This window comes from Ctenopharyngodon idella, chromosome 19 (genome assembly GCF_019924925.1).
Source record: "Ctenopharyngodon idella isolate HZGC_01 chromosome 19, HZGC01, whole genome shotgun sequence".
NCBI lineage: Eukaryota > Metazoa > Chordata > Actinopteri > Cypriniformes > Xenocyprididae > Ctenopharyngodon > Ctenopharyngodon idella.
In genome coordinates this window covers 31,858,864-31,886,619 of record NC_067238.1, presented here as the reverse complement: position 1 = coordinate 31,886,619, position 27,756 = coordinate 31,858,864, and the positions used below count along the sequence as shown (strand labels likewise).

At 33.4% G+C, this 27,756-nt stretch overlaps 1 protein-coding gene across 3 annotated transcripts in view; it reads left to right on the top strand.

Annotated features, from left to right (window-relative positions):
• The window catches only part of samd12 (sterile alpha motif domain containing 12), a 96,658-nt gene that overhangs the window by 9,934 nt on the left and 58,968 nt on the right, over positions 1-27,756 (top strand). For all 3 annotated transcript variants that reach the window (XM_051873140.1, XM_051873139.1, XM_051873138.1), the window contains exons 2-4: positions 5,838-6,028; positions 11,011-11,140; positions 25,713-25,853. In XM_051873140.1, the coding sequence (XP_051729100.1) occupies positions 5,838-6,028; positions 11,011-11,140; positions 25,713-25,853 (462 nt within the window). The remainder of the gene's footprint in view (positions 1-5,837; positions 6,029-11,010; positions 11,141-25,712; positions 25,854-27,756) is intronic.

Below are 27,756 nucleotides of genomic sequence, written 5' to 3'. Positions count from 1 at the left end.
TCAAATTTCAACTTCACAGGTCTCAGATCTGACTAGCAGATAAAGTCGAGTCGGTCACATTAAATCAATTTGGATTTTAACTCTCAGAGACTCGAGCTTGATATTAATGTTTTCTTTTTTTCCCCCATTAAGAAGCTACTGGCTTCATGATATGCATGTTTTTGTGGTGAATCTTATATTTAAAAATGTTACAGTGAGTCTTCCAGGAACAAACACGTCACAATATTCCTCATTTAAATAATTCATACGCAGAATAAAGGGGCGGGGCCTGGTTGAGTTAGTTAGTAGTGTGTTGAAACTGGTGGTTATGGTAAGGGGTGGGACATTTCCCAAACGCCAATCACAACACACTGCTCTAGCCGACCAATCAGAGCACATTGTGCTTTTCAGAAGGCGGGGCTTCATAGAGACAGGAACTAAACAGAGCGTTACTGACAGACTGGGAAGAGAGGAGCTGCAACAATGGAGAATATGAGGAAAATAATCAACATTCAAGCATGAAAACCTGTTCTAGTAGAGCCCAAAAACACAATCAAGACTTGTAAAAGGGCATAATGGTATCTTTAAAGGCCTGCAATGCACTCTTTAAGCTCATTAGGCTACGTTGGTAATCATTTGCAGTGTTTATCAGTAATTTACTGTGACTCTTTTGAGAGGATAATGTATACACTATATTATAAGTTTACTTGGAAGATGTTAAATTTGATTCAGTTTGAACTTTGTATTCATCAAAGAATCCTGAATAAAAAATATCATAGTTTTCACAAAAATATTAAACAGTTTTCAACATTGATAATAATCAAAAATTAGGGATGCACAATATATCGGCCACAATATCGGTATCGGCTGATATATGTTCATTTTTAATGTTATCGTTATCGGCCCAATAAGAAAATTTGGCAGATATATTAAAACCGATAAATAATGGATTATTTCCATCCACCATGATGGTTTTGAATTGCTTGAAATATGATTGAAAACACTTCAAAAAGGAAAATACAGTTAAGTGTACAGTCATATAGGCTACATAAAATTATAATGAGAAAGAACATTATAATTGTGTGTTTGGGACATGGCTTTTAATGGTGATACTTTTGTTTTTGTAATCAGGCTGTCAAAAATATATAAAGATATGGATTTAGATTTATCGGCCAATATATCGGTTATCGGCTTCAAATATAAAGAATTATCGGTATCGGCCAAAATGTGCACTTTTTGCAGTGCACATTTTGTTTTAAAGTGAAATAATACATTAAATTAAGTTTAATGGTAAATGTTATGAAATGGTCAGAGACCAGCAGGGTTGATCTGTTCACAGTTGTTTTCTCCTATAATGTATACAGTATATGAGTGCTTCAGCCTCCGTCAGAGCGGTGGACAACATTCAGAGTGAACTGCCCTCGCAGTAGACCCTACACTTTATATCTTCACCCTAACTAATGACGTACATTTGTGTTCTGGATCAGCTGATTCTCAACTAACTCCACTCCAGTTTCTGGGTCACACACTGAGTGCACAAACAAACCACTCCACTCTTAAATGAGCTGCCATCCAGCCTTACTTCAGATACTGACCCACAACACTGGAGCGCCGCAGATACTGCTGAGGCCAACAGTAATGCAAGTCGTGATGTTCAGACACTATTGAGCCGAATCGATCCACTGTTCATTCATCCTTTCCGGCCTTTCGCATTATAGGAAAAGCTTCACTGTGTAAACCAACCCTGCTTTCCTCCTCCTCATTTAAAGGGATTGTGGATGAATTTATCCACCCTTTTGTTTTCTTGTGAAGAATCCCTAATGCTGCAGCTCTTTTTCATACAGTGACAGATCATAATGGCAATTTTTGTCAAAAAACCTGGTCCATATGAACTTTTTAGAAGCCTTATGATAATGAATGAACTGAAAATCTGATTTTTTTCCCCCTTTAACAATAGCTCGCAACATTTGATGGGTTTGATTGTAGATGCTCACCAAGACTGTTTTTTTTATTTATTTTTTTTTATTAAAAATACAATAAAAATAGAAAAAAATGTGAAATATTATTACAATTTAAAATCAAAAATTTAAAACCTGTTTTCTATGTGAATATATAGTAAAATATAATTTATTCCTGTGATCAAAAGTGAATTTTCAGCATCATTACTCCAGTCTTCAGTGTCACATGATCCTTCAGAAATCATTCTAATATGATGATTTATTTTCAAGCTGTCATATTTTTCTGGAAACTGCACTATAAAAAATGAATTTTCGAAATTGCAAATAATACATTTTACAAGAAAATGCTATTGCAATCTTTCTACTTCAAAATATAACGTTTAATTCAATGCGTTACTTGCAGTTTCTTTGTAACTTGTGCAATTTTACTAGCAATTTTAGTTAAAATTGTTTCAAAGTAAATCCTGCACCAGATGTTTTTCAGTGCAATAAAAAAAATTTAATAGAATGTTCAAAAGATCAGCAATTATTTGAAAACATTTTAACTGTCTTTACTGTATATAAAAAAAAAATCTTACTGACCCCCAAACCTTATAAATATTTTACAGTATATAGTGCACAATATAGCACACAAGATGCTTTTTATTTTATTTTATTTTATTTTGTTTTATTTTATTTTATATTTACTTTAGTTTAGTTTAGTTTATTTTTTTAGTTTATTTTTTATTGTTTTATTATATTATTTTTTATTTTATTTTATTTTAGTTTTTATTTTAGTTTTTTTATTGTAGTTTTTTTAGTTTATTTTTTATTGTTTCATTATATTATTTTTAAAGTATATTATTTTTATTTAAATTTATTATTATTTTATTTTAATTTATTTTTTATTTTATTTGATTTTTATTTGATTTTATTATTTTTTATTTTATTTAATTTTATTTTAGAGTTAATTATATTCTTCAAATTTCTCCTTTTATTTTACCTGAAAAAAAATAAAAACAACTTGAGGATGAGTAAATAATGACAGCATTTTTTTATTTTTGGGTGAACTATCCCTTTAAATGAGGGCGAGGGAAGCAGGTCTGGATTAAACAGTGGAGCATCTCTCTCTGTCTCTGTCTCTCTCTTCCTCCTTCCCTCAGTGCGCATGTCGTACAGAAGAGAAGAAGAACATCCTGATCTATATTTAGAGGCAAAGGCAGAAAAAGCCTCCTCAAGGCCCAACATCACCACCTCCACATCTACACCCCTCCAAACATTCAAATCAAGGGCACTGCTCTGTCTTTCAGATGAATTAAATGTATAATTCATATATGCCGGCCATTAGACAACCTGGTTTCAATTTTGTGGAGCCTGAGAAAGATGTGGTGCGAGGAAGGGAGGGAATCTGGGAGAAGGAAGCGCTCCGTGCTTTGCATGCTAAGATGCTTTTTGTTTCAAGGCTGCTTCTCTCTTGTAGATGCTCTGGCTCTGTGTGTTGGAACAGACACATCCAGGCAGGATGAATATTCCCAGCATTCACAGCGACAGAGGCTCAGTAAACAATAGCAGAGCGATTTGTTCTGCTCAGGGTATCAGTGGTTCTCTCTCTAATGGCGTTCAGCAGATGTCATCACGGCTTAGATTCATTTGATGACCTGTTACACAACGCCACAGGCTGCTGTTCGCTTCGAGAGCTTGTTGAGCTGATCAGAGTTAGAGGGAGGTCACACAATAATTATATTTTGATCATTTATTCACCTTCATGTTGTTCCAAACCTGGATGACTTTCTTTGTTCCACGAGAGATTTTGCAGAACATCCGAGCTGCTCTTGATGGGAATCAAAAACGACAAAATAAAGCAGTTATTTTCATTTGTTTTTTTCTTTTGTCAAATCAACTTCAATAATTAATGTGGTTCAGATAACATAATATTTTGAGTTTCTGTTGATTAAACCAATCACCTTCATTGAATTAACTCAAAATTTTAAGTCAACCAGGTAATTTACTTTTTTAAGTTAAACCAACAATTATTTTTTACAGTGTATTAATTATGCACTATATTAAGTGCATTATTGTATAAGACATTTCTTGACAATATTTTTGTCTGAATCCATGCGAGTTTTGTGTCAGCAATCCGTGTTATTTTAGTGTCATTGATATACTATTAGTTTAAATATAATATATTGAATTAATTTTTATTTTTATATTTTCTGTTTTAGTTAAAATTTTAGTAATTTTGTTGTTTTTGTCCTTTTTATTTTTTATTAAAAATGTATTATTTGTTATTTATTTATTTATTTATTTTTTAAATATGTCTATATAGTTAAAATTTTAGTAATTTTGTTGTTTTATCCTTTTTATTTTTATTTTTTTATTAAAAATGTATTATTTGTTATTTATTTAAAAAAAAAAATTTAATGTCTGTATAGTTACAATTTTAGTAATTTTGTTGTTTTTGTCCTTTTTATTTTTATTTTTTTTTATTAAAAATGTATTATTTGTTATTTATTTATTTATTTTTTAAATATGTCTGTATAGTTCAAATTTTAGTAATTTTGTTGTTTTTGTCCTTTTTTTATATTTATTTTTTATTAAATTTATTATTTGTTATTTATTTATTTATTTATTTTTTTAAATATGTCTGTATAGTTAAAAAAAATGTTTATTAAAAATGTATTATTTGTTATTTAAAAAAAAAAATTGTCTGTATAGTTTTTATTCATTTTTTTATTTTTTTTTATTTTTTTTATTTAAGTTTGTTATTTTAGTGCATAAAGTTAAACCTGGTTGCCTTAAAATTTTGAGTTCATTGAAATTAATAATTTCAGTTAATACAAAGAAAGAGAGATTCAGAAACTCCAAATATTATGTCATCTGAACATCATAGTTAATCTAAGTTGAAAAGAATATATATATATATATATATATATATATATATATATATATATATATATATATATATATATATTTCAGTTATTTAAAGCAACAAAAACATTTTTTTGGTTTTATTTTTAGTTTCATTTATCTATATACCCCCTGTGGTTGTTCAGTGTTCTGTTGTAAACTGGGTGTTTAATGTTTGCAAACAGATGGGATGAAATGATTGAATTATTAAGCGTTGAACAGTTGGTGTATATGAAGCTCAGTGATGGTTTTAGTCACATGTTCTCAGCCCTTAATCACATATTGTTGTCCTAGAGATCCACGGTTCATCATTAACCACCGTTTCAATGTTACGAGGACGCGCTCGGGTTTATTTTGGGCGTTTAATTCGGTCTTCAGCTTTGTGTAATTTCTGCCAGAACAAGCTTCGTCTGCCTCTCATCTGCTTGGCCTCAGTTCACTCCAGATAACATGACAGACGGATCCGTTCCAGTGTTTTACTCTCTAACGCTCTCAGATGAATCTTCACGTGTGCTGTAAGGATCAGCTTTCACCACTGAGTATTCAGAGATTATTATTAATCACAAAAAGGTCTAAGAATTCACCAACTGCTCTGGTTCTCTCAGAGAAATATCAAATCCTTGGTTGATTTTATAAGAGACACTGTCCATCATCTTTATGGATTATGAGAGCAGTAATATCAGACAGTGTTACAGAAATGTTGGTGTCTGTCAGACTTTGGCAGCTGCATAATTTTGTCTCTCATGCCATCTAGAGGACAATCTGAAAAATGTTTCTTAACCAGCCGGGCATATGAAACACAATCACAGTTTATTTTAACATCATTGAGAAACTATTATATTTTTTTATTAATATAGTTTTTATTCGTATATTTTCTGTTTTCATTTTCATTATACACACACACACACACACACACACACACACACACACACACACACACACACACACACACAATAGCGCCACCTTATGGTCATATCTGGTTACTAACAGTCTTGGACGTGTTTATTTCCACAGCTGTCCACTGCAATCTGACCCAGAATGGGATCGACCATCAGGTGTGCGCAGAGGAAGTGACATCACACCGGGAGGAAGTGTCTGTTGATCATGGACTGGATGACGACAGTCTGGGGTTTCTGGACCAGAGTCCTGGTTTCCAGCACAGATCTCCACCCCAGCGCTCCGTCTCCGAATCGGAGCTCTCCAGGGTGAGAACAGACACGACTGTACACTATAAACACATCTGGAATTACTGTTCAGAAGTCTGGGGTTAATGAGGTTTTTTAATGTTTCTAAAAGAGTCTCTTCTGCTCACCAAGACTGCATTTATTTGATCAAAACTACAGTAAAAATAGTGAAATATTATTTAGACTTAAAACAGCTGTTTTCTATGTGAATATATAGTAAAATATAATTTATTTCTGTGATCAAAGCTGAATTTTCAGCATCATTACTCCAGTCTTCAGTGTCACATGATCCTTCAGAAATCATTCTAATATGATGATTTGATGCTCAAGAAACATTTATGATTATTATCAATGTTGAAAACAGTTTAATATTTTTGTGGAAACTGTCATACATTGTTTTTCAGGATTCTTTGATGAATAGAAATCTCAAAAGAACAGCATTTATTTGAAGTAGAAATCTTTTATAACATTATGAACGTCTTTACTGTCACTTTTGATCACTTTATTTTCCCTATCACATATTTTAGCAATCATAAATTAGGTATCATTCGAAACACTCAAAATTCTTCCTGTGAAAACCTTTTTAAAATTGGACATTGTGATATTATGGAAACCATTTAGCAGCTCAATTTTTGTGAAATCAACTTAACATTTGGAACACAACTTGGTTAGACATTTCGCTTTGATTTTCTAGCAATTTTAAAGACCAAATTTTGTAAAATATATATTTTGTATACAGTAATAAATATTTAGTTCAGTGCATTTGCTTTACAGTAAACATACACTTCTGTAACTTTTACACTTGCTGAGTGTCTTCTTTAAAAAGATCAACCTCGGGTTTATATTTCAAAATATTCATGAATTACAGCTATTTAAGTTCAGATCTGCTCATCAGATCTTGTAAGAGAAGATTGATTTTGTTCATTTCTTTGAGACGCATGTAAGTTGTCCAGCAGGACAGAAATCACTTCAGGTGTCGTATATTGTAGTAATTTTGTCGTGCATCTGTGACTTGATCTGGAGCAATGCGTTACTGGGTGAATCTCATGAAGAAATGCCCAGATCATATTTCACACTTCAAAACAAGAGGAAGAAATTATATTTTGCTTTAAGAATAGGACTTTTTTTTCACTATTGAAAATCATCCTGTCTGGACACAATTATTATTTATTTTATTTTATTTTATTTTAATTAATTTTATTTTATATTTAAATGGCTTTGTTTTCTTTAGCAATAGTTCTCTGTTTTTTGTGGTAATTTATAATATTTTTCTTTACAGTTTTTATTATTGGCATTTAGTAAGTGATGCAGTTTAACTTTCAGATGAGAGAAGCTGAATTTAAAACATCATTTCTAATGTGAACAAAAGCTGACATAATTTTTCTCTCTGTACCAGGGTTATTATTGTTAAATAAAACTATTAAAAACTATTAAAACTGACTAAAATAAATACATACTAAATAAATACTGACTAAAACCAAAACTGAAATCAAAATAAATTAAACAATAGCAGTATAAAAGCTAATAAAATGACAAAAGCACATAACAAAATGACTAAAAAATAAACTAAGTCTCCGTCCACAACAGGGTTATTATCATTAACTAAAACTAAAGCTATTCAAAACATTTCTGTTCATTGAAATAAGGCTGAAATAAAATAAAAAAAAATAAATATTAGATGAAAAACTTAAACTAAATGAAAATTAGAATTGCATTGGCAATAATCTGAAATAAGTTTAAGTTGAAGCAAAAAATGATTAACTGGAAATAAATAAGAACTAAAACTAACAAAAACTGAAATAATAATAAATTAAACCTAAATGGCAATGTTTAAAAAAATGTGCTTTTGTCATTAAAAAAAACAAACAACTAAATTAAAAAAAAAAAAAAAAAATCAAACAAAAATGAACATGAAAACTAAAAATATGAAAATAAAGCTAATTCAAAATAATAAAACTGCTCTGTACCTTAAACTTCACTGGCTTCACAAATGTTTTTATTGTTCATCTTTCCACCACAAGATGGCGCTCTAATGCACAGATTCTGCATTTTACTCAGATTTAAACTGTCCATCTGTCTTATTAAACATACATGTATTGTGCATCATATATGAACTCTTAAGCAATGTATATGAGAAACAAACACATTTTTTAAAAAAATTGAATCAATTCATCATTCCATCAAACTATAAAATAATGAAAACGCATTTTGTCATTTTCATTGAAGCCATATATTATCTCCTTCATCTTTAATATAAATATTTCTCATATCGATCAGCCCTTCAGATCATAATCCTCTAATATGAGTTCTGCTGTCGTACATGATGATGATTCTAGTGTGTTATGCATTCATATCTTCAAGTCATCATGCTTTGTTGCTATAGTAACATGAGAATTCTTGAATTGTCTAATTATACCAAGGACAGAATGACTGACATTCTGTGTGTGTGTGTGTGTGTGTGTGTGTGTGTGTGTGTGTGTGTGTGTTATAATTTAAAATCTCACTTCCTCCCCTCATCTGTCACTCATCTCTGTTTAATTGGCTGGGAATCCTCCTATAAAGTCATTCCCACCTGCAGGAACTCCGGAGTCTCCATCCTCTCAACTTCTGAAAGTCTTCCGTGAAATGGCGCTCGCGGCGGCGTCTCCGCTCTCACTGCGCTTTCAATGTACTTTATATATTAAAGCTCATCAATCCTTTCGTAAGACTGTGTCAGCGATGGCGTCTCAGTGGCAGATATCTCGGGTTAATTATCTCGCTGCTGTTTTTAGTCGAGCTGTGACTCTCGCCCCACTGGAGCTCGTTTCTCCTGACTCAGCGTCTGTCTGTTTGCGGAGCTGAATTAGCTGCTTCCTAAAGGTAGTGTACACTTCAGCTCTCCTCTGAATTCAGCTCACGCCGTACTGACATTAAACATGACAACAGGACGCAGTCATTAAAGGCAAAGTTCTCCCAAAAATGGCATTTTGTCATTATTTACACGCCCTCACCCTCATGTTGTTCCAAACCTGTACGAGTTTTCTTCTGTTGGACACAAAGATGTTGGTAATCAAACAATTAATGGTCTCCATTGACTTCCATAGTATTTTTTTTTTTTCTACTATGGTAGTCAATGTGTGCCATCGACATTACATTTGGACATTCTCATGCTGAGAAACTGCTGAATATAATTTTACAAATCTTTTCTGCAATAATTCAGGAAGGAAATAAGATAGAAGAAGTTTTTTTTTTTTTTTTTTTTTTTTTTTTGATGAAGTTCTCCTACATGTGAGCTTCATCTGGATCAAATTTTGTGGTGAAAGCATAAAGTAATCAGCATTTGGAACCAAGGTAGCCTTTTTGTTTAGCACTTGACGCCCCCTAGTGGGCATTTTTAAAATCGTTCCTCCATGAGGAATATCTAATCTAAAAGTAAATAATGTTGTGCCAAAATTTCTACGATCTGTGCATGTTTCATGAAGTTATGAGTAAAAATGCCACTACATATTTGTTTTTAGTTAAATAAATTATGAACACTTTTTTTTTTTTAATCAGCAAATACTTAGGAGTTAATTGAATTGGCTATATTGAATTGTGCATTGTAAAGTTCAGACTCTAAGCTTTCAAATGACATCTATTTTATGTTGATCAAGGCAGGAGTTTTGGAATAAATGTGATTATTAATTTTTTCATTGCTAGGTGGCGCCGGCGGGTGGTACACTCGTTAAGATCAAAATGGTTAGAAGCTGAGTTTCTAAGCTTTAAGATGATACATATTTTGTGTTATTCCACTTTGGAAAACAAGCATGGACGGTTCTGGGAACATTGGATAACACATTGCATCCCGGAAAGATGAGAGACATAATGTGGGACATAATTCCGTAATGTGGGCATTTTTAAAATCGTTCCTCCATGAGGAATATCTCATGATCGACACAAATGGATTATGTTGATTTTGGGCTCATTTTAAATGATGATGTGCTATGATCTGTGCACTACATATCAATGATCTGTGCAGTTTTCATGAAGTTATGAGCAAAAACGCCACGTGAAATCTACATATTTGTTTTCAGTTAGTTGTTTTGTTGTAAACTCAGCAGGAGCATGTTGGAGGCTTGATCCGAACATGTAAAGTCTCTGATTTTGTATGCAAAAAGAATTATTGCGCTACCTACTTGGTTTCAGTTTCTATTGGCTCTTAAACAGAGACACGCAAACGCTCCCGCCGGTCATAAAGGGTTAAAATAACTTCTTTTGTATCCGACAGAAAAAAAATCATACAGATTTAGAACCACTTGTAATGACAATTTTCATTTTTGGGTGAACTGTCCCTTTAAGAACCATATCATTTGTAAATGAATCATTTTGACTTTGAACTGAATCAACCAATTCTTTGAAAAGATCTGATTCATTCATCAGTCAGATATTGAATCGATTATATATGCGATCGAATATATATATATATATATATATATATATATATATATATATATATAGAACCTTTTAGGGATCATGGGATTATTTTATAGATTTAGTTTTAATTAATTAGTTTTAATTTTATGAATTAAGCAGCTTGTTAAACATACTTTATCAGTAGGAAAATTAAAATAACTTGTTAAACATTAAAAGTTTTTTTTTTTGTTTTTTTTTTGGCTGAACTATTTCTTTAAAATCAGCATGAAATGGAAGTTGCACTCGTATTATCTCCCCTATTGTGCCGTATATCCGAGTGAAACGCTTTGCAAACAAGAACAAATGTAGGGCGGGGCTTGATTTTGTCTGTGGGGAATTGATTGGATGGTTGTGGTTTGCTATTGGTGGATCTCATGTGAGTGACAGGTTGCCCCGCCCTCATCATCAGAGAAGAGAAGTTGCTGCAAGAGGAAGAGGAAGATGTTCTGATTCAAGATAATGATATTCCATTAAAAAATAAGAAGTGTCCATTTTGATTTCATGGTGACTTCAAAAACAGTAAAGATCTGGTCTGCATTGCACTTAGATTCCATTATTTTTGTCTTTCCCAGCCGGGAACCGTGAAGCTGTCTAAACCGGTGGCGCTGTGGACCCAGCAGGACGTGTGTAAATGGCTGAAGAAACACTGTCCCAATCAACACCAGGTCTACAGTGACTCCTTCAAGCAGCACGACATCACAGGTAAACACAGGCACCCTGTTCGTCTGTGATCTTGTTCAAGGTCAAACACACACAGTCCAGCGCTCTCACACACATTCCTCTCGCATTAAGACATTCATAACGGCACCGTCGTTAATTGCTGCCGGCTCATTCGAGATGATTGCATTCTGATGTTTATTAGCTCAGCGGGGGATTTATGTGCCCGCGTGTGTCTTTTTAATGTCATGTGACCTAACTCGTAGTGATGGATGACTGTACCGCGGTTTTTCATGTTGTATTGTGTTTTAATGTGTTCTACTTCAAGAAGCATTATAGAGATAAATCGCTTGCATTGTGCAGGCGTCGAATTCTAATGTTAACAACATACTTTTGTTATTTACCCCTACAGCCCTATTATATTATAGAGGAAATTAATGAATTAATGTTTATTTTTACATTTTTTGATATATTTTAAAGTAAGAAAATGTTATGAATATGAAATGAATATGAAAGAATATACATTGCACAGCAAAAATGAGTACACCCCCTCTGAACAAACACAAAAGATGTATTTTCTTTATGATCACTAATACAATTCATGGAAAGATATGTCCATGAATATATGTCATTAATAGCCATAAAATAAGTAAATTAGCCAATTTTGTTTAAATTAAGGATTGCAGAAATGAGTACACCCTAGATTTAATTCAACAAATGTATAATATTTTAGTACTTAGTATGCCCTAGTATACTTAGACCCTTCTTGGCACGGAGTGTACGAGTTCATGACAAATTGTCACATCTGTCCTGTTAAACTCCTGGATGATGAGCTCCTTAAATGCCCTGATCTTTAATGGGGAGTGTTGCTCAACTCGTCTCTACAGAATCCCCCACAGGTGCTCAAGAGTGTTAAGATTGAGTGCAACACATGTCCACAGAAGGGTTTTCACCTTGGGAGAATGCATATCCTCATTGTCATGTTGAAAAAATTCCCAACAATGCAGGGAACGAGGAAAGGGTAACATCTTCTGTTTCAAGTTTGTGTGAGTTCATGACAGCATTGATAAAGCACGACTCCCTCACACCTTCAGCACTCATACATCTCTATATAAGCTTTACTACCACTGAACTTTAGGCACTTCTCACTGTACTCCTCCTCTAGCAACACCAGAACATTTTGGATGCTGTTAGATCCAAAATGATTGATTTGGTCTCATGAGACCAGAGTATTGATTCCCAGAATCTATATTTTGTAAATATGGGCTTTGGAAATGGATAATTGACTTTATTGTGCTTTGGCTACAGTAGGTAGATCCAGTGCATGTCATTTCTGCAGGCTGCATCTTACTCTGTGAGATAAACATCACTTTTTTCATAGCTTTTTCTGGCTCTGAGACACTCGCTTGGTATTTCTCCTGCTCTTTGTCTAGCCAAAAAATCCCTCATCACTAAATGAAAGCTTAAAATGAAGGCCTGGTTATTGTCACAAGTCCATTGTTTTTGAATATCTGTATTACTTTTGCTATATTTTCACACTTAAAACAATGATTTGGTAATCCTCTTGTACCACTGTCCTCTTTTGTGCTGAGAAATAAGTCTCCTGACAGTTCTCTCCCAAGTGCTTCATTGTTGTCAGCATTAAATCTGAGAATGATTCAGAGGGCTATATAACACTTCTAATTGTCAAGAAATTACTTCTCTTTAAATGTTTTGGTTCAACATACTTACCTGATGATCAAACATTGCCTTAAACTTGCACCAGAACATTTTTATTTCAGTTTATTTAGTAACTTTTAGGAGGGTGTACTCATTTTTGCTATGTTGCTACATTTTTGTTGTATGTTTTTGTCATTTTTATAAGTTTTGTTTTCTTTAAAAATATTTCTATATAGTTTTTATTTTATCTTTTTTTCTTTTTTTTTTTTTTTTTAACTAAATCAAAATGGAAAATATTGCCTTGGCAACTAGCTGAAATAAAATATTATTTTATTTTATATAAATTTTTATATTATTTTATATAAAAATGTATTTTATTTCAGTTAACGGTTTTAGTTTAAGTTCTAATAACATCCCTGATATATATATATATAATTTTTTTTTTTTTTTTTTTTTACGTATATGTATATGTGTGTGTGTGTGTGTGTGTGTATATAATATATATATATATATATATATATATATATATATATATATATATATATATATATATATATATACATACACACACACACACACACACACACATATATATATATATATATATATATATATATATATATACACACACACACACATAATTTTGTAAATTACATTTAAATAAAATAATTTTCCATTTTAAATACATATGTAATATTTCATACATATACTTAAATAGTCAATTGAAATTATAAATTATAAATATAAAATTATAAATTTACAATTCAAAATATTACAAAATAAACAAAAATTATAAAAAAGTTTAATTAATTTTAAAAATTATAAAATTAAATTAAAATAAAAAAATTAATTTAATATTTTTTAATTTACATAAAAATATACACAAATATATAAATACATACATTTAATATATTTATATAAATACTTTATAATCTGTTATATATATATTCAAAGTATTTATATATATATAATAAAATGTAAGTAAAATAATTTTCCATTTTAAATACATATGTAATATTTCATTTATATAAAAATATACATGAATATATTCTATTTAATAAATATATATATATATATATATATATATATATATCATGTCCTTCCTACTTTAGTAGGAGATTGTCCAAAGTCAAATAGATCATGGTTTGCTTTGCTCTCCTTTATTTATAATTGTGATTTTCTTTGCAGTGTCATAAACGCACAGCGCTGATGAACTGAAGTCAAGAGCAGTGAAAGATCTCTTGATGAAACACTCTTGTGGTGATTTATCATGATTTGGCCTCAACTGATCTCAATCATCACCAGTAATGCTGGTTAAAGTAAAGTTATGTCCATTCTGAATTGTTCTGGAAGGATTGTGAGTGTGATTTGCGTTAGGGTGATGCGAGATCCAATTAGCCATAATTTATGCATAAAATATGCAAGCTGCTCGATTTGATGATCCAGTATTAATTAACAGGAATCAGTTCATAAACATCAAGCCTTACCAATTAGAGAGACAATGCAATTTGCATCCATCTCTGGTCACACCATGCGTAGCGTAACACATTTCATTATAGTAAACAGAGATGGATCAGTGCCAGATCTCAAGACAACAGCGTTAAAAACTCTTTCTTTCAGCTCTACATGCTTTTCATCAGTCCAGGCAGCCTCAAATACAGCTTTGAGAATGCACCAAATTACTAACTATTAAGTTACCTAATTAGTCACCACTAAGTGTCGTTTGTTTCCGTCTGAACCAGAGCGTAGTAAGATAAACCTTTCCATCGCCAACATTCTCCCTCGGTCTCCCAAATCGCTCCGAGAGTTTGACTGGAACACCGAGCTGTCATTAAAAATGCATTAACGCATATTAAGGCATAATTAGATATTAGTCCCTAATCTGCAGTAATTACAAAGACAGAGGCAGCGAGTGCTTTGGTAAATGAGTTAAGCACATATTTTTGATAGCGTAGGTGTAATCAGGGGAGAAGGTGCACTCATTCTGTGTAATATACAGCCAGGAAGAGAAGAGAGAATGACTGAACCAGAGCTCCTCTGTGGGATACAATGAAACTCTGGGCTGGATTTCAAATACACATCAATCCCATGAGCCACACAACACTGTATAACATCACAATTAATGCCTGTTAAGTAACCAGCTGTTCTTACACATAATAGATAATTGGATATTCATTCATGAACTTTTGTGAGTGTTGTGCCAGTGTTTTTTATATCTGTACACATGATCTAATATAAGACTGTGAATGTCAGGTGTGTACGTTGATGACAATGACATTGATGACCTTTTTCGGATGTGGAAAAAATGCTGGATATTTATCAAATCTTCTCTTTTTTTTTTTTGCACCATTATAGATCAGTTAAATCAGCTAAGTCAGAATTATTGCATTTATTTTGTTGTTGTTTGTGTGAAAACAGCCAGTAGTGCAATGCAAAGACGTAATGTAATGTAATGTTATGATATATAGTAATATAATTATTTAATATGTTATGTTATATAATTAATACAATTATTAATAAAAAATATTAATATTTTTATTAAAATAATTATTTAAAATATATGTATAATTAATAAGTTATAATAAATAAAATACTGTTTGTGTGAAAACAGTAGTGCGATGCAAAGATCTCATTAATATAATATAATAATAATTTCAATATAATATAATAATAAATATATATTATATATATTTTCATTTAATATTTAATATGTTATGTTACATCATTAATAACATTATTAATAAAAAAATTATATTTTTTATTAAAATAATTATTTAAAAATATATGTATAATTAATAAATTATAATAAATAAAATACTGTTGTTTGTTTGCGTGAAAACAGCAGTGCAATGCAAAGATCTCATTAATATATAATTAATTAATTAATGTTATATTATTAATAAATTTAGATTTTTTATTAAAATAAATTATTTAAAAATATATGTATAAATAAATTATAATAAATAAAATACAATATATATAATTTTTTAGGTGTTTTAGGCATATGTGTCAATTTAGGAGTGTAGATTTTTCAGTCTAATGTCACATTTGTGGCACATTTAAAAAGTCGTGCAAAAAAATATGAAAAAAAGCAGAAAAAATGAATTGTTCCCTTTGACTTACAATGTAAATATAGCTGATTTGGTTTTATAACTTCAATTTTTCAAGTTTATTGGAGTACATTTTATAAGAAAATACTATTTCAGTTGTTTTACTTCAAAATTTCACGCTTAATTCACTGTTTGAGAAATGTACTAATAATTTCTGAGTGAAAAATTGCTTTACACCATTTTGTTTCTTCAGTACAAGTGTCCATTTTTGAACCAGGTTTCACAGCAGTGTTGTGAAAAGCCACAGTTCGGTCTGGTGTGGGAATTGGCAGCTTGTTTTAAACTGGTGGCAGCATCTTCAGATCGTGCTGTAGATCTAAATCCTCCTGATTCATGATCATTGGCTCACTCTCTGCGGTTTAACAGCAAAGAAAGGAAAGTTTGACAGATTGACAGGATAAATGAATCCAGCTGGGATGTTCCCAGTATTCTGGCTCTTCTGGTGTTTCCACATGCGCTGGACAGTCATTGTCTGTGCAGGAGTTCTGGCTCACCGCTGGCCGAATCAGTCCAGAGAACACTGGGGGTGTAGGACAGTGGGTTTATTTATTTGACTTTAATAAGAGTTATAAACAGCTCATGTAAAGGAGGCTCCCATCAGGCCAAACACTGGTGGTCTTGGCGTAGTAAATGGGCTTTTTTATGGACTCATGCAGTCCCAATTTGACATTTTCATCAGAGTGAATTTATATTTTAGTTTCATTTTTAATGTGAAAATTACATGCTGTAAAATGGGACATAGAAAATCTGATCTTTGTTGAAATCATAAAGAGGCCATATTATGACCTTGATTTTGTTTTTGGGCTCTACTTGAATGTTCAAAAACACATTATTTTCCCCATATTCTCCATCCTTCTGAAAAGCACAGTGTGCTCTGATTGGTCGGCTGGAGCAGTGTGTTGTGATTGGTGTTTGGGAAATGTCCCGCCCCTTAACGTAACCGCCAGTTTCAACACACTACTAACGAACTCAACCAGGCCCCGCCCCTTTATTCTGCTTATGAATTATTTAAATGAGGAATATTGTGACGTGTTCGTTCCCGGAAGAAAACTCAAGACTACAATGGAGGCGTTTCAGGGAGTTTTGTCCTCTTGCGTTCATTAGAACTGACTTTAAACATGGAATGTGTGTAACTAATATAATGCTGATGGATTTTGACCCTCTGATATGAGAAACAACTGATATGCTGTAATAATAAAAGGGTCAGTAAAGTTAAAGGGGACCTATAATGCCCTTATACAAGTCTCTGGTGTCCCCAGAATGTGTCTGTGAAGTTTCAGCTTAAAATACCCCACATATAATTTAATAATCAAATTTGCCCCTATTTGGGTGTGAGCAAAAACACGCCATTTTTGTGTGTGTCCCTTTAAATGCAAATGAGCTGCTGCTCCCGGCCCCCTTTCCAGAAAAGGGCGGAGCTTTAACAGCTTGCACTTCGGTTGCACAACAACAACTCTTCCTCTTCTCTAAAGCAGCCCAACATGGCCTCGCCCCCTTTGTTGTGTGTTCTCAGGGGCGGGGTTTATTTAAATTTTAGGGTTTGTGATGTCACTAACCCGGGAAGAAGCGCGTTGTAGTCCCTACCAGCCGTTTGTTGTAGTCCTTAAAAAGCGATTTAACTGTGAGCGTCATAACTTTGCAGATGTTGTTTATGCTCAAACAGCAACATTACACACTAACTAAAGTTAAAAAAATAAAATCGTAATCAAGGACTTCTTTAAGTAATGAACATGTCAATCATTTCTGAATAATGCTATATAAATCCCACTATAACGCAGCAGAATTCGAGGGCTTCAGGGCAGCGGTCGTGTGTATTTGGGATTCAGCACAATGTCTTCACAGATCAGCCCTCGGTAGCGCGCGGTGATTTCCGCGAGCGGGATGATGAGGTATGAGCATCTGAAATTGCAGTGTTCCGCAGGGATGCAATTCAGAGCCATCAGATCAATTTTTCAGTATTCTGTGGAGAAGGAAGGAGAGGAAAGATCAGATTGAATTGTGGTGATGTTGGAAGATAAGAACATGATGTGGTCTGAATGAAACTACTGCAATTTTTGTGTTTTGAAGGATTCTGAGGGGCGGAGGGAGCGGTGTGGAACGGTGTTTTGGTGGCCACATTAACAATTAATAATTCGACTGTGATCACTCGCTCTGCAAGTGTTTTATAGCTGTTATAAACAATAAAATAGGAAATAGTCACGTTCTGATGGACGTAGAGGTGAGTGGTTTGTATGGAGCGGATGACTCACACAACTGACATTTCTCTGGATGGAGTATAATGAGCATCTTGATAATGCTGTAGATTTACATTCAGGGGAAATGGAGGCCTGCGGCAAAGCATCAAAATTTGCTGTAGTATCTTTCCTAGTGTGCATGTCATGTGGAAAGACATGGCATGATCTCAGTGCTCATTCATAATGATTTGTGTCTTTGGTTGTCGCAGCTGTTGTTGTTTTTCACATTCTCCCAAGTACATTTTATGAGAGCTAAAGTGAACTTTCTCAACCACTAGAACCACAAATGCAATTGCATAACAATTACTATCAAACAGGTTTCTGAAACACTCACCCCTGTCTGCTATTGGTCCAACCAGGCATAAGCCCCACCCCTAAACTCACGCAATTGGTTGAACCAGTCAGCTGGTTGGTTTGTGTTGATTTCACCTCAGTGCCTAAAATGTCTTACTTAGTTGTCTCTCCATATTAGGCTTGTATATGAGAAAGTATTTTAATAATTACACACTTGAACTACTTTAATATTACACTAATTTTACTCCTTGAAGTCATTTAGTCAAAGTTACATTGTTATTGCCAGAACAAATGAACATCACTGATCATCCCGTTCTATTCATCTGTGAAACTCTCACTATCTGCCCTCTTTTGATTAAATGCCAAATGCCATTGTCCTCTTATCTAGTGATCAATATGGGCTCAGCAAAAGGACAGTCCAAATAATGATAACAGCTCAATCTCCTTCAAGTGATTTGGACTTATTAGGGACGTCCTAGGAACTTTAGGAAGACTGAAGATAAGCTTTTGCAGTCCAAATTTCCTCTTCTACACTTGTACATCAGGCTTATGTTTCTGTATATATATATGTGCAATACTGGTCAAAAGTTTGGAAACATTACTATTTTTAATGTTTTTGAAAGAAGTCTCTTCTGCTCATCAAGGCTGCATTTATTTGATTAAAAATACAGAAAAATCAGTAAAATTGTGAAATATTATTACAATTTAAAATAATGGTTTTCTATTTTAATATACTTTAAAATATAATTTATACCTGTGATGAAAGCTGAATTTTCAGCATCATTACTCCAGTCTTCAGTGTCACATGATCCTTCAGAAATCATATGATGATTTATTATCAATGTTGGAAACAGTTATGCTGCTTAATATTTTTTTTATAACTTGAGATACTTTTTTTAGGATTCTTTGCTGAATAAAAAGCTAAAAAAAGAACAGCATTTATTCAAAATAGAAATCTTTTCTAACAATATAAGTCTTTAGTATCACTTTTTTAGATCAGATATTTGATCAGATTTCTATTTTGAATAAATGCTTTTTATTCAATTTTTTAACTTTTTATTCATCAAAGAATCCTAAAAAAAAAAATATCTCAAGTTATAAAAAAATATTAAGCAGCATAACTGTTTCCAACATTGATAATAAATCATTATGATTTCTGAAGGATCATGTGACACTGAAGACTGGAGTAATGATGCTGAAAATTCAGCTTTGATCACAGAAATAAATTATATTTCAAAGTATATTAAAATAGAAAACCATTATTTTATTTTATTTTATTTTATTTTATTACAGTGAATTACTGCTATTTTCACAGTGAATTTCTGTTCAGCACCAGATTCACAGATTTCAAAATCTGTTCTCACTGGCATTTTTCATTTAGACTTTGGTCCTCAGCCATGTAAAGTAGGTAATTTGGCAGCATAATCTGGCCTGTTGGATGGAACTCTGTATGGATCTGCGTAGGGACGTACTTGGCAGTCATGCACAGGGCTACTAATCAGCCTGCCAGGTTGTGTGCATGTATGTGAAAGAGAGAGAGAGAGAAGGAAAGAATGAGGGAATGAAAGGTCCTCTCGGGACTCATGAATGCAGCTGCGGTTAAACTATGTGAAGTATGCTACAGTATCACCTGAGGAGTTTCCGTCTCCAGTCCAAGCAGACTCAGTGTTTCTCAAGTACAGAGTGAGAGTTTTGTCAGAGAAATCGAGGTTAATTTCCATCTTTATAGGCCCCAGAGCCACCCCAGCCCCCCTCTGTCCTTCTGTCTGTCATCCCTCCTGGTTGTTGGAGCAGTAATTAGCCAGGCTTTTGGTTCACATGTAAAAGGGACAGGTCCCTCGAGTGACAGTGCCAGGGTGGAGGAGGGAGAGCTTTAAGATAGTCCATTCATCAGGACTGGAGACGAGTACGCCAGTCCAGAAACCACAGGGAGAAAGAGAGTGAATTTATCTGCCCTGATGTCTCGCATATGTGGAATCCAGCTACTGTAATATAACGTCATTTTTGTGATTTATATGTTGCTTGCAAACCATTTTATTTCATCAGAATGCACTACTACTTTTAAATGGCTGTCAATGTAGAAAGATGTGGTTTGCGGCCAGATAGATACAGCGTTTACCTTTGGTTCATATATGTGTATCAAAATGAACAATTCTTGTTTTTTATATGGAATATTGCAGTATTTATTTTAAATTAAATGATGCACATCATAACTTTTTTTTTTTTTTAATTCATGTTCCCAGTAATCTTGAATCAGAATATCTTCAACCTGTCACTCACATGAGATCCACCAATAGCAAACCACAACCATTCAATCAATTCCCCACAGACAATATCAAGCCCCGCCCTACATTTGTTCTTGTTTGCAAAGCATTTCATTTGGATATGCGTCACAATAGGGGAGAAAAGTCATGCCCATTTTTAATAGTCATTGTAGTAGCACTGGAAAACAGTCACAACAGTATGCAGAAGAAGCCAAGTATGGAGCGTTTGATCAGTATGCTGAAGTCCAAGATGCTGTTAAATTTTTAAAACCAATTCTCTGTCAGTAACACAAAGATAAGTCGACACAGGCCGTGAACAAAGAGATGGTGTTTGCACTGGCTCAGCTCCACTGGAAAGTCATTTAACAGTCATTAAAACAAGAGTTTTGTTTTTGTGTTTAGTTGTTTTGTTTTGTCCGTTATAATAATTTTACTGGCAGGCAATATTATGACTCATTATATAATTTGTGTAGTTTACGGATACATTTCTTATTTGTCCTTTTTACAGTAATTTCCAGTTTTTGCATTACCACATGGAATGCTCTTACACTTTACATAAAGCCTTTCTATTTAATGCATTATAAAAGTATTTTTAATGCATTAATTTTGCATTTTATAATGCACTGTATGGTCTCATGAATAATTGTAACCACAGTTTTAATACATTATAATTCTTGTTTATTCATTGAACACACCTTTAGAAAGTATAATGCATTAAAACACATGACAAACATATTATAATGCATTATAATGCATATTTTTATTGATGTTTTATCATCTTCATAACATACAAAATGACATAGACAAACAATCAGCCGTACAAAAATAAGTAAAAATCAAAATAACAGCAATAAATAAAAAAATATTGAAAATAATAATAATAAATATAGCTGCAAGCAGCAATTGACCCTTCGCCTGGAGTTTGATTGACAGGCAGTCTAACCAATCATAATGCCGAATCCACCATTTTGTCTGATAAAGGGAGTTAGTAGATTAACGTCGGTGGACTTGAACTTGAAAAGTGGTGTGTACTGACGACTTCAGCGGTTGAAACAACATTCCTTCTGATGTTCATTCATGTTTATTTGATGCTATTAATGAACTAGTAGTAAGAGATGATCGGTTCACGAGCCGCTTGAACTGAGGCGCTACAGCAATCTGTCACGACACAATAAAGAGCCACAAAATGGTATTTATTGTTTAAATTTCTTTAAAAATGACAAAATTTGACATTTCAATTATAGTTATATATAATTATATATACCAAGTGGCGCAGTCCCACTGCTTTTTTTTTTGTGTGTGTGTGTGTGTGTGTGTGTGTGTGTGTGTGTGTGTGTGTCCTCGAAGTGCCCCCATATAGAAGTGTGTCAAATTTGGTGAAGATATCTCATTTTGTTTAGGAGTTAAAGACATTTATGCATATGAACACAAAAAATTACACACACCTGACTTTGACTGCATTTTTTTTGCCACTTACTATAAAAATTTTGACATTTGGCCATTTGAATTTAGTCAATGACCTATGTTTCTGATTTTTCTAAGGCGGTTTCATCTCGATCGGACTAAGGGTTTCGAAGATATTCATGAATGTTGTATAAACGCTAAATCAGAACCATGAGGTGAAACCTAGCATGTTTGGTATCGTTGGACTCTGCAAGGATTCAGGAGTCTAAGGAGATTTTCACTCCTGTGAAAATAAATCAACCTCATCCAAAGTTATAAGCATGTAAATAATTTTTTCACCACTAGGTGGCGCTGGTCCGAAACTTCTCAGACTCCTTCAGGGCATCGTGCCGATGACCCATTCCGGGTTTCGTAATAATACGTTCATGCGTTCGTAAAGTACCAAAATCGCAATGTATCTCGCCCAAAATGGCAGAGATGGGAAAATTGGATGTCATTTGATTGGCATGACGCCCTGAATCTAACGAGACTACTTTTATGATTTGGACAAACCGTTCAGAAATTATAAGCAAAAATAGCCATTTTTCGTATTTCTCCAGACCAGCAGTGCCGAATCGCAGCAGGTCATGCTTGTGATGACATGTACCAAGTTTGGTCTGAATACGATAAAGCGTTGAGATGATACAGCCATACATCTATTTTCACAAGCGCTACGTAAAATTCGCTTGCATGTTTTTCGAGAACGGTTTGACAAATCAACATTTTGTCGGCATAGTCTGAAGACGATCCGGTTCAATTTTTGTGAAAATCGGAGCAACGGCCTAGGAGGAGTTCGAAAAAGTAGGTTTTTCGGAAAATTCTAAATGCCTGGAAAAATTTTCATGAAGGAAAATGACGTCATAGGGTGCAACTGAATCGTTTTGAGCCAAAGAATCAGAGGAAAAACTTGTTTCTAGCCCTTACGGTTCAAAAGTTATTAGCATGAATATAACTGCAGGTTTGGACAGCTGGTGGCGCTAGAGGGATTGAGTTAGAGACTCCAAATTTGATATGGTGACAGTTCAGACTGTCCTCTATCAGTGTGCCAAATTTCATAACTTTCCTGCAAGTAGTTCTATAGGCTGCCATAGACTTTCCTTGACATTTAAACCAGTAAAACAGTTGGAAAACAGCAAATTAATGATGGATACCTTTATAATGCATTATACATGAAGGCTTTAAGAAATGTGTTACCGTTAAGATAATCTAAATTGTTTCGTTTGGCTATCTTTCAGAGTGATTTTTGGGAAAAGTCTCATAAAACTCAAAAAATGGTGGTATTTTTAGAAGATATTTCTGTTTTGAATCATCTGTGAAAGCATTAGTGACATTTGCACAATAGATGTTTTGTGTATATAGTACACAATATTTTATGCTTTTGTGTTTTGTATATCAGACCACATTCTCTTGCATCCTTATCTTGCTGAGACAGCTGTTACCCGGCGACCCGTTCTCCCTGATAAGCAACATCTAAAATGTTTTTGTAGGACAGTCACTTGTTTAGAATGGCACCTCTCCCATTTCTTCTCATGCACTCACATTTGTAACTCTTCTCCCATCTGTATGCGTCTTCTCGTCTTATTTTCTTTCTTTCCTGTTTTCACACTCTCCTATCCTCTCTTTGACTCATCTTCTCACTCGTGGCAGTGATTCAGAGAGAAGACACGCTGAGTTTCTGTTCCTCATTGAGGCGTTTCAGCCAAATGCTGCCAAATGAAGGGGTAGTTTGGCACTCTACCAACGTACCAAAATACCTTACCCCGATCACCTCAACCTACACGCCTCACACATACTCCAATTTTCTGCTTCTAATGTTCCGTGACTAAAGAGGCCCCATCTGTGCTCATAGCGCCTCGATATTCTATTTAGAAATATAGACGGCATCAAACTGTGATACAGTTCGAGTTGATCAGAAATGAAAAGGATTGTTCGACTGTGCCTATATTACTTTGTTGTGGGCTGTACTGTGAAATGATTCTTTCTCTTTAAAAGAAATGCCTTGTACATTTACAGTGTGTTTTTACTGCAAAATAATCTTGTTCTTATATCTAAACATCCTCAAAACAATATTGCATGAGATAATAAAATGTAAGATAATAAATGACCGGTGGCCCTCGGACCAGAGCAAATTTTAAGTTCTACATTTTAACATGTATTTTTGTTTTATATGCCTCGCAGATTTAAACATTAGGATTTTGAAATGTCTTGAATGTAGTTGCTAATTATGCTGGTATATATATATATATATATATATATATATATATATATCATTTAAAATTAAGTTAATATACATATGTATGTATATAAATTGAATTTTAAATTATATACTTAATATATATACACTAAATTTTAATTTCTTATATATATATATATATATTTAATACTTTAAAATTAAGTTTAAGTTTATATATATGTATCATTTAAAAATATTTAATAAATATAAATATATATGACTAACTAAAATTAAGCTGTCTAATATATTAATAATCATTTAAAAGTCAATATATTTATATATATATATATATATATATATATATATATATATATATATATATATATAATATAAATTATATTTTAATTAACTTAATTTTAAATTTTAATTTTTTAAGAACTGCTTTATTATTTACCAATACACTGCATCTATAAATATATATATTAATATAAATGTATATTTAATTTATAAGCTTAATTTTAAATTCTTTTAATATATAATTTCAAATCATTTATTTATTTATTTATTTATTTTTAATTATTTATTTGTTTATTTATTGGCCTTTTCCATTATTGTAATTTACTGACTTTTTACAGGCTGTAGACAAATAGAGATACATAATTTTTCCCATTTGTTCCTCTGTCCTTTTAATTTGCCATTTTTGCATTACTGCATGAAATATTGTCCAGTGGGTAAGGGTCGGCAAAATTGTTTGTTTGGCCAGCTTTCAGTGTGTTTTTTTCCCCAGTTATGCATAGCTTTCCCCTTCACCGGAGACACGCTGCGCTTTAAAGACATGAGCATTACAGCAGCGAGTGACAGGAGCCGAGCATCCACGCTCATAATGCAGCATAATCACTGAAAATTGTGCTATGCTCCATCTGAATACCGTCCTTCTCACAGATAATGATACCACGTTTGCTCTCTTTCACGAAAAACAACCGAATTAACAATTGTCATCGCAGTGTAAATGCATTAGTAGCCTTTCTGCTTCGGTACCTAAAGGCGTAGTGTGAGAGTACAATGGCTTTAACTTTATTGTGCACAAATGGCAGGCATTGACAGGCACTATTATGAGTTTTATCAGCACAGATATGAGGAGAGAATTTGTGAGGCGATGATTAAAAATGGCAGTGAACTTCATCTGACCTTGATCGTATTTCTAGCTGGAGGAAAAAATTCCGGTCTATTTCATTTCACTAATTACGATATATTCTTGTTAGGTTCTTGTAATGTAGGTTATTACAATACTCCGTTTTTACACAAGGGCCTGGATAATAAAGGACATTTACAGTTATGATTTAAATGAGTTATGCCATTTTATTATTCATAAATGTGCAATATGTAATGCTTTTTTCCTTGTAAAGCCCGGTCTGAGTTCGTGTGTGTGTGTGTGTGCAGGTCGAGCTCTGATGAGGCTCACTGACAGGAAGTTGGAGCGAATGGGCATCATGCAGGAGAGTCAGAGACAGTTCATCCTACAGCAGGTTCTCCAGCTCCGCGTCAGAGAAGAAGTCCGAACCCTGCAGCTGCTCACGCAAGGTACAAACATCTACAGCTACGCTTGGGAACATCTCCATAGACTTCTGATGCATTTAAATTAAATTCATTAGACGCACTTCACCTTAACCCTGCCTTTATAGGTTTTAATTAAGGGATTACTCTATCCTTTTATGAACCTTTTTTTACTGTAATTGCCTAAAATATGTAGTTAAGCTATGCAGTAATGCTGTAATTGTCTGTCTTCTTGAGGTCTTGTTTTCACTTGGTTTAGTAAAAAAAATTAATTTGAATGCAGAGAAGTAGAATTCATTGAAATTCAAAGAAATATATAAGCAAAATCTGTCAAGAGACTTTTTAAGCAGGATGGATGGATGGATAGAACAATAGATGGATAAAGAATGAAGGATAGAACAATGGATGGATGATGGATGGCTAAAGAACGATACAACGATGGATGGATGGATGATGGATGGATAATGAACGATGGATGGATAGATAGATAGATAGATAGATAGATAGATAGATAAAGAATGATAGAACGATTAAAAAGAAATACATAAGCAAAATCTGTCAAGCGAGTTTTTTAAGCTGGATGGATGGATAGAACAATAGATGGATAAAGAACGATAGAAGGATGGAACGATGGATGGATAAGGGACGATGGATGATGGATAGATAAAGAATGATAGAATGATGAATGGATAACAAACGGATGAATGGATAGATAAAGAATGATAGAACAATGGATGGATAGATAAGGGACGATGGATGGATGGATGATGAATGGATGGATGGATGGATGGATAAAAAACAATGGATGGATAGATAAAGAATGATAGAACGATGGATGGATGGATGGATGGATGGATGGATAAAGAATGATAGAGGGATGGATAGATAAGGGACGATGGATGGATGGATGGATGGATGATGAATGGATGGATGATGGATGGATAAAAAACGATGGATGGATAGATAAAGAATGATAGAACAATGGATGGATGGATAAAGAATGATAGAGGGATGGATGGATGGATAAGGAACGATGGATGGATGGATGGATGGATGGATAAGGGACAATGGATGGATGGATAAAGAATGATAGAGGGATGGATGGATGGATGGATGGATATAGAATGATAGAATGATGGATGGATAGACGGATTGATGGATGGATGGATGGATAAAGAGCGATGGATGGATGGATGATGGATGGATAAAACATGATAGAATGATGGATGGATGGATGGATGGATAAAGAATGATAGATAGATAAAGAATGATAGAACGATGGATGGATGGATGCTGGATGGATAAACTACATGGATAAAGAATGATAGAACAATGGATGGATGGATAGATAGATGAACGATGGATAGATAGATGGATAAAGAACAATAGATAGATAGACAGATGGATAAACAATGATAGAATGATGGATGGATAGACGGATTGATGGATGGATGGATGGATTGATAAAGAGCGATGGATGGATGGATGATGGATGGATAAAACATGATAGAATGATGGATGGATGGATGGATGGATGGATGGATAAAGAATGATAGATAAAGAATGATAGAACGATGGATGGATGGATGGATGGATGGATAACTACATGGATAAAGAATGATAGAACGATGGATGGATAGATAGATGAACGATGGATAGATAGATGGATAAAGAACAATAGATAGATAGACAGATGGATAAACAATGATAGAATGATGGATGGATAAATGGAAAAAATATATGGTATATGAACAATATTGTTGTCAGATGTTATTGCTAATTTGAATGTAATCATAACATTCAAGTATGAAGGGACTCTAAAACAGCTGTCTGTGTGACTCGCACATCTGTGTGTGAACAATCCTCACTGGAGTTCAACAGGATTCAGAACTCTTGATCTGTGTTTACTGGATCAGCATTCCTTGAAAGG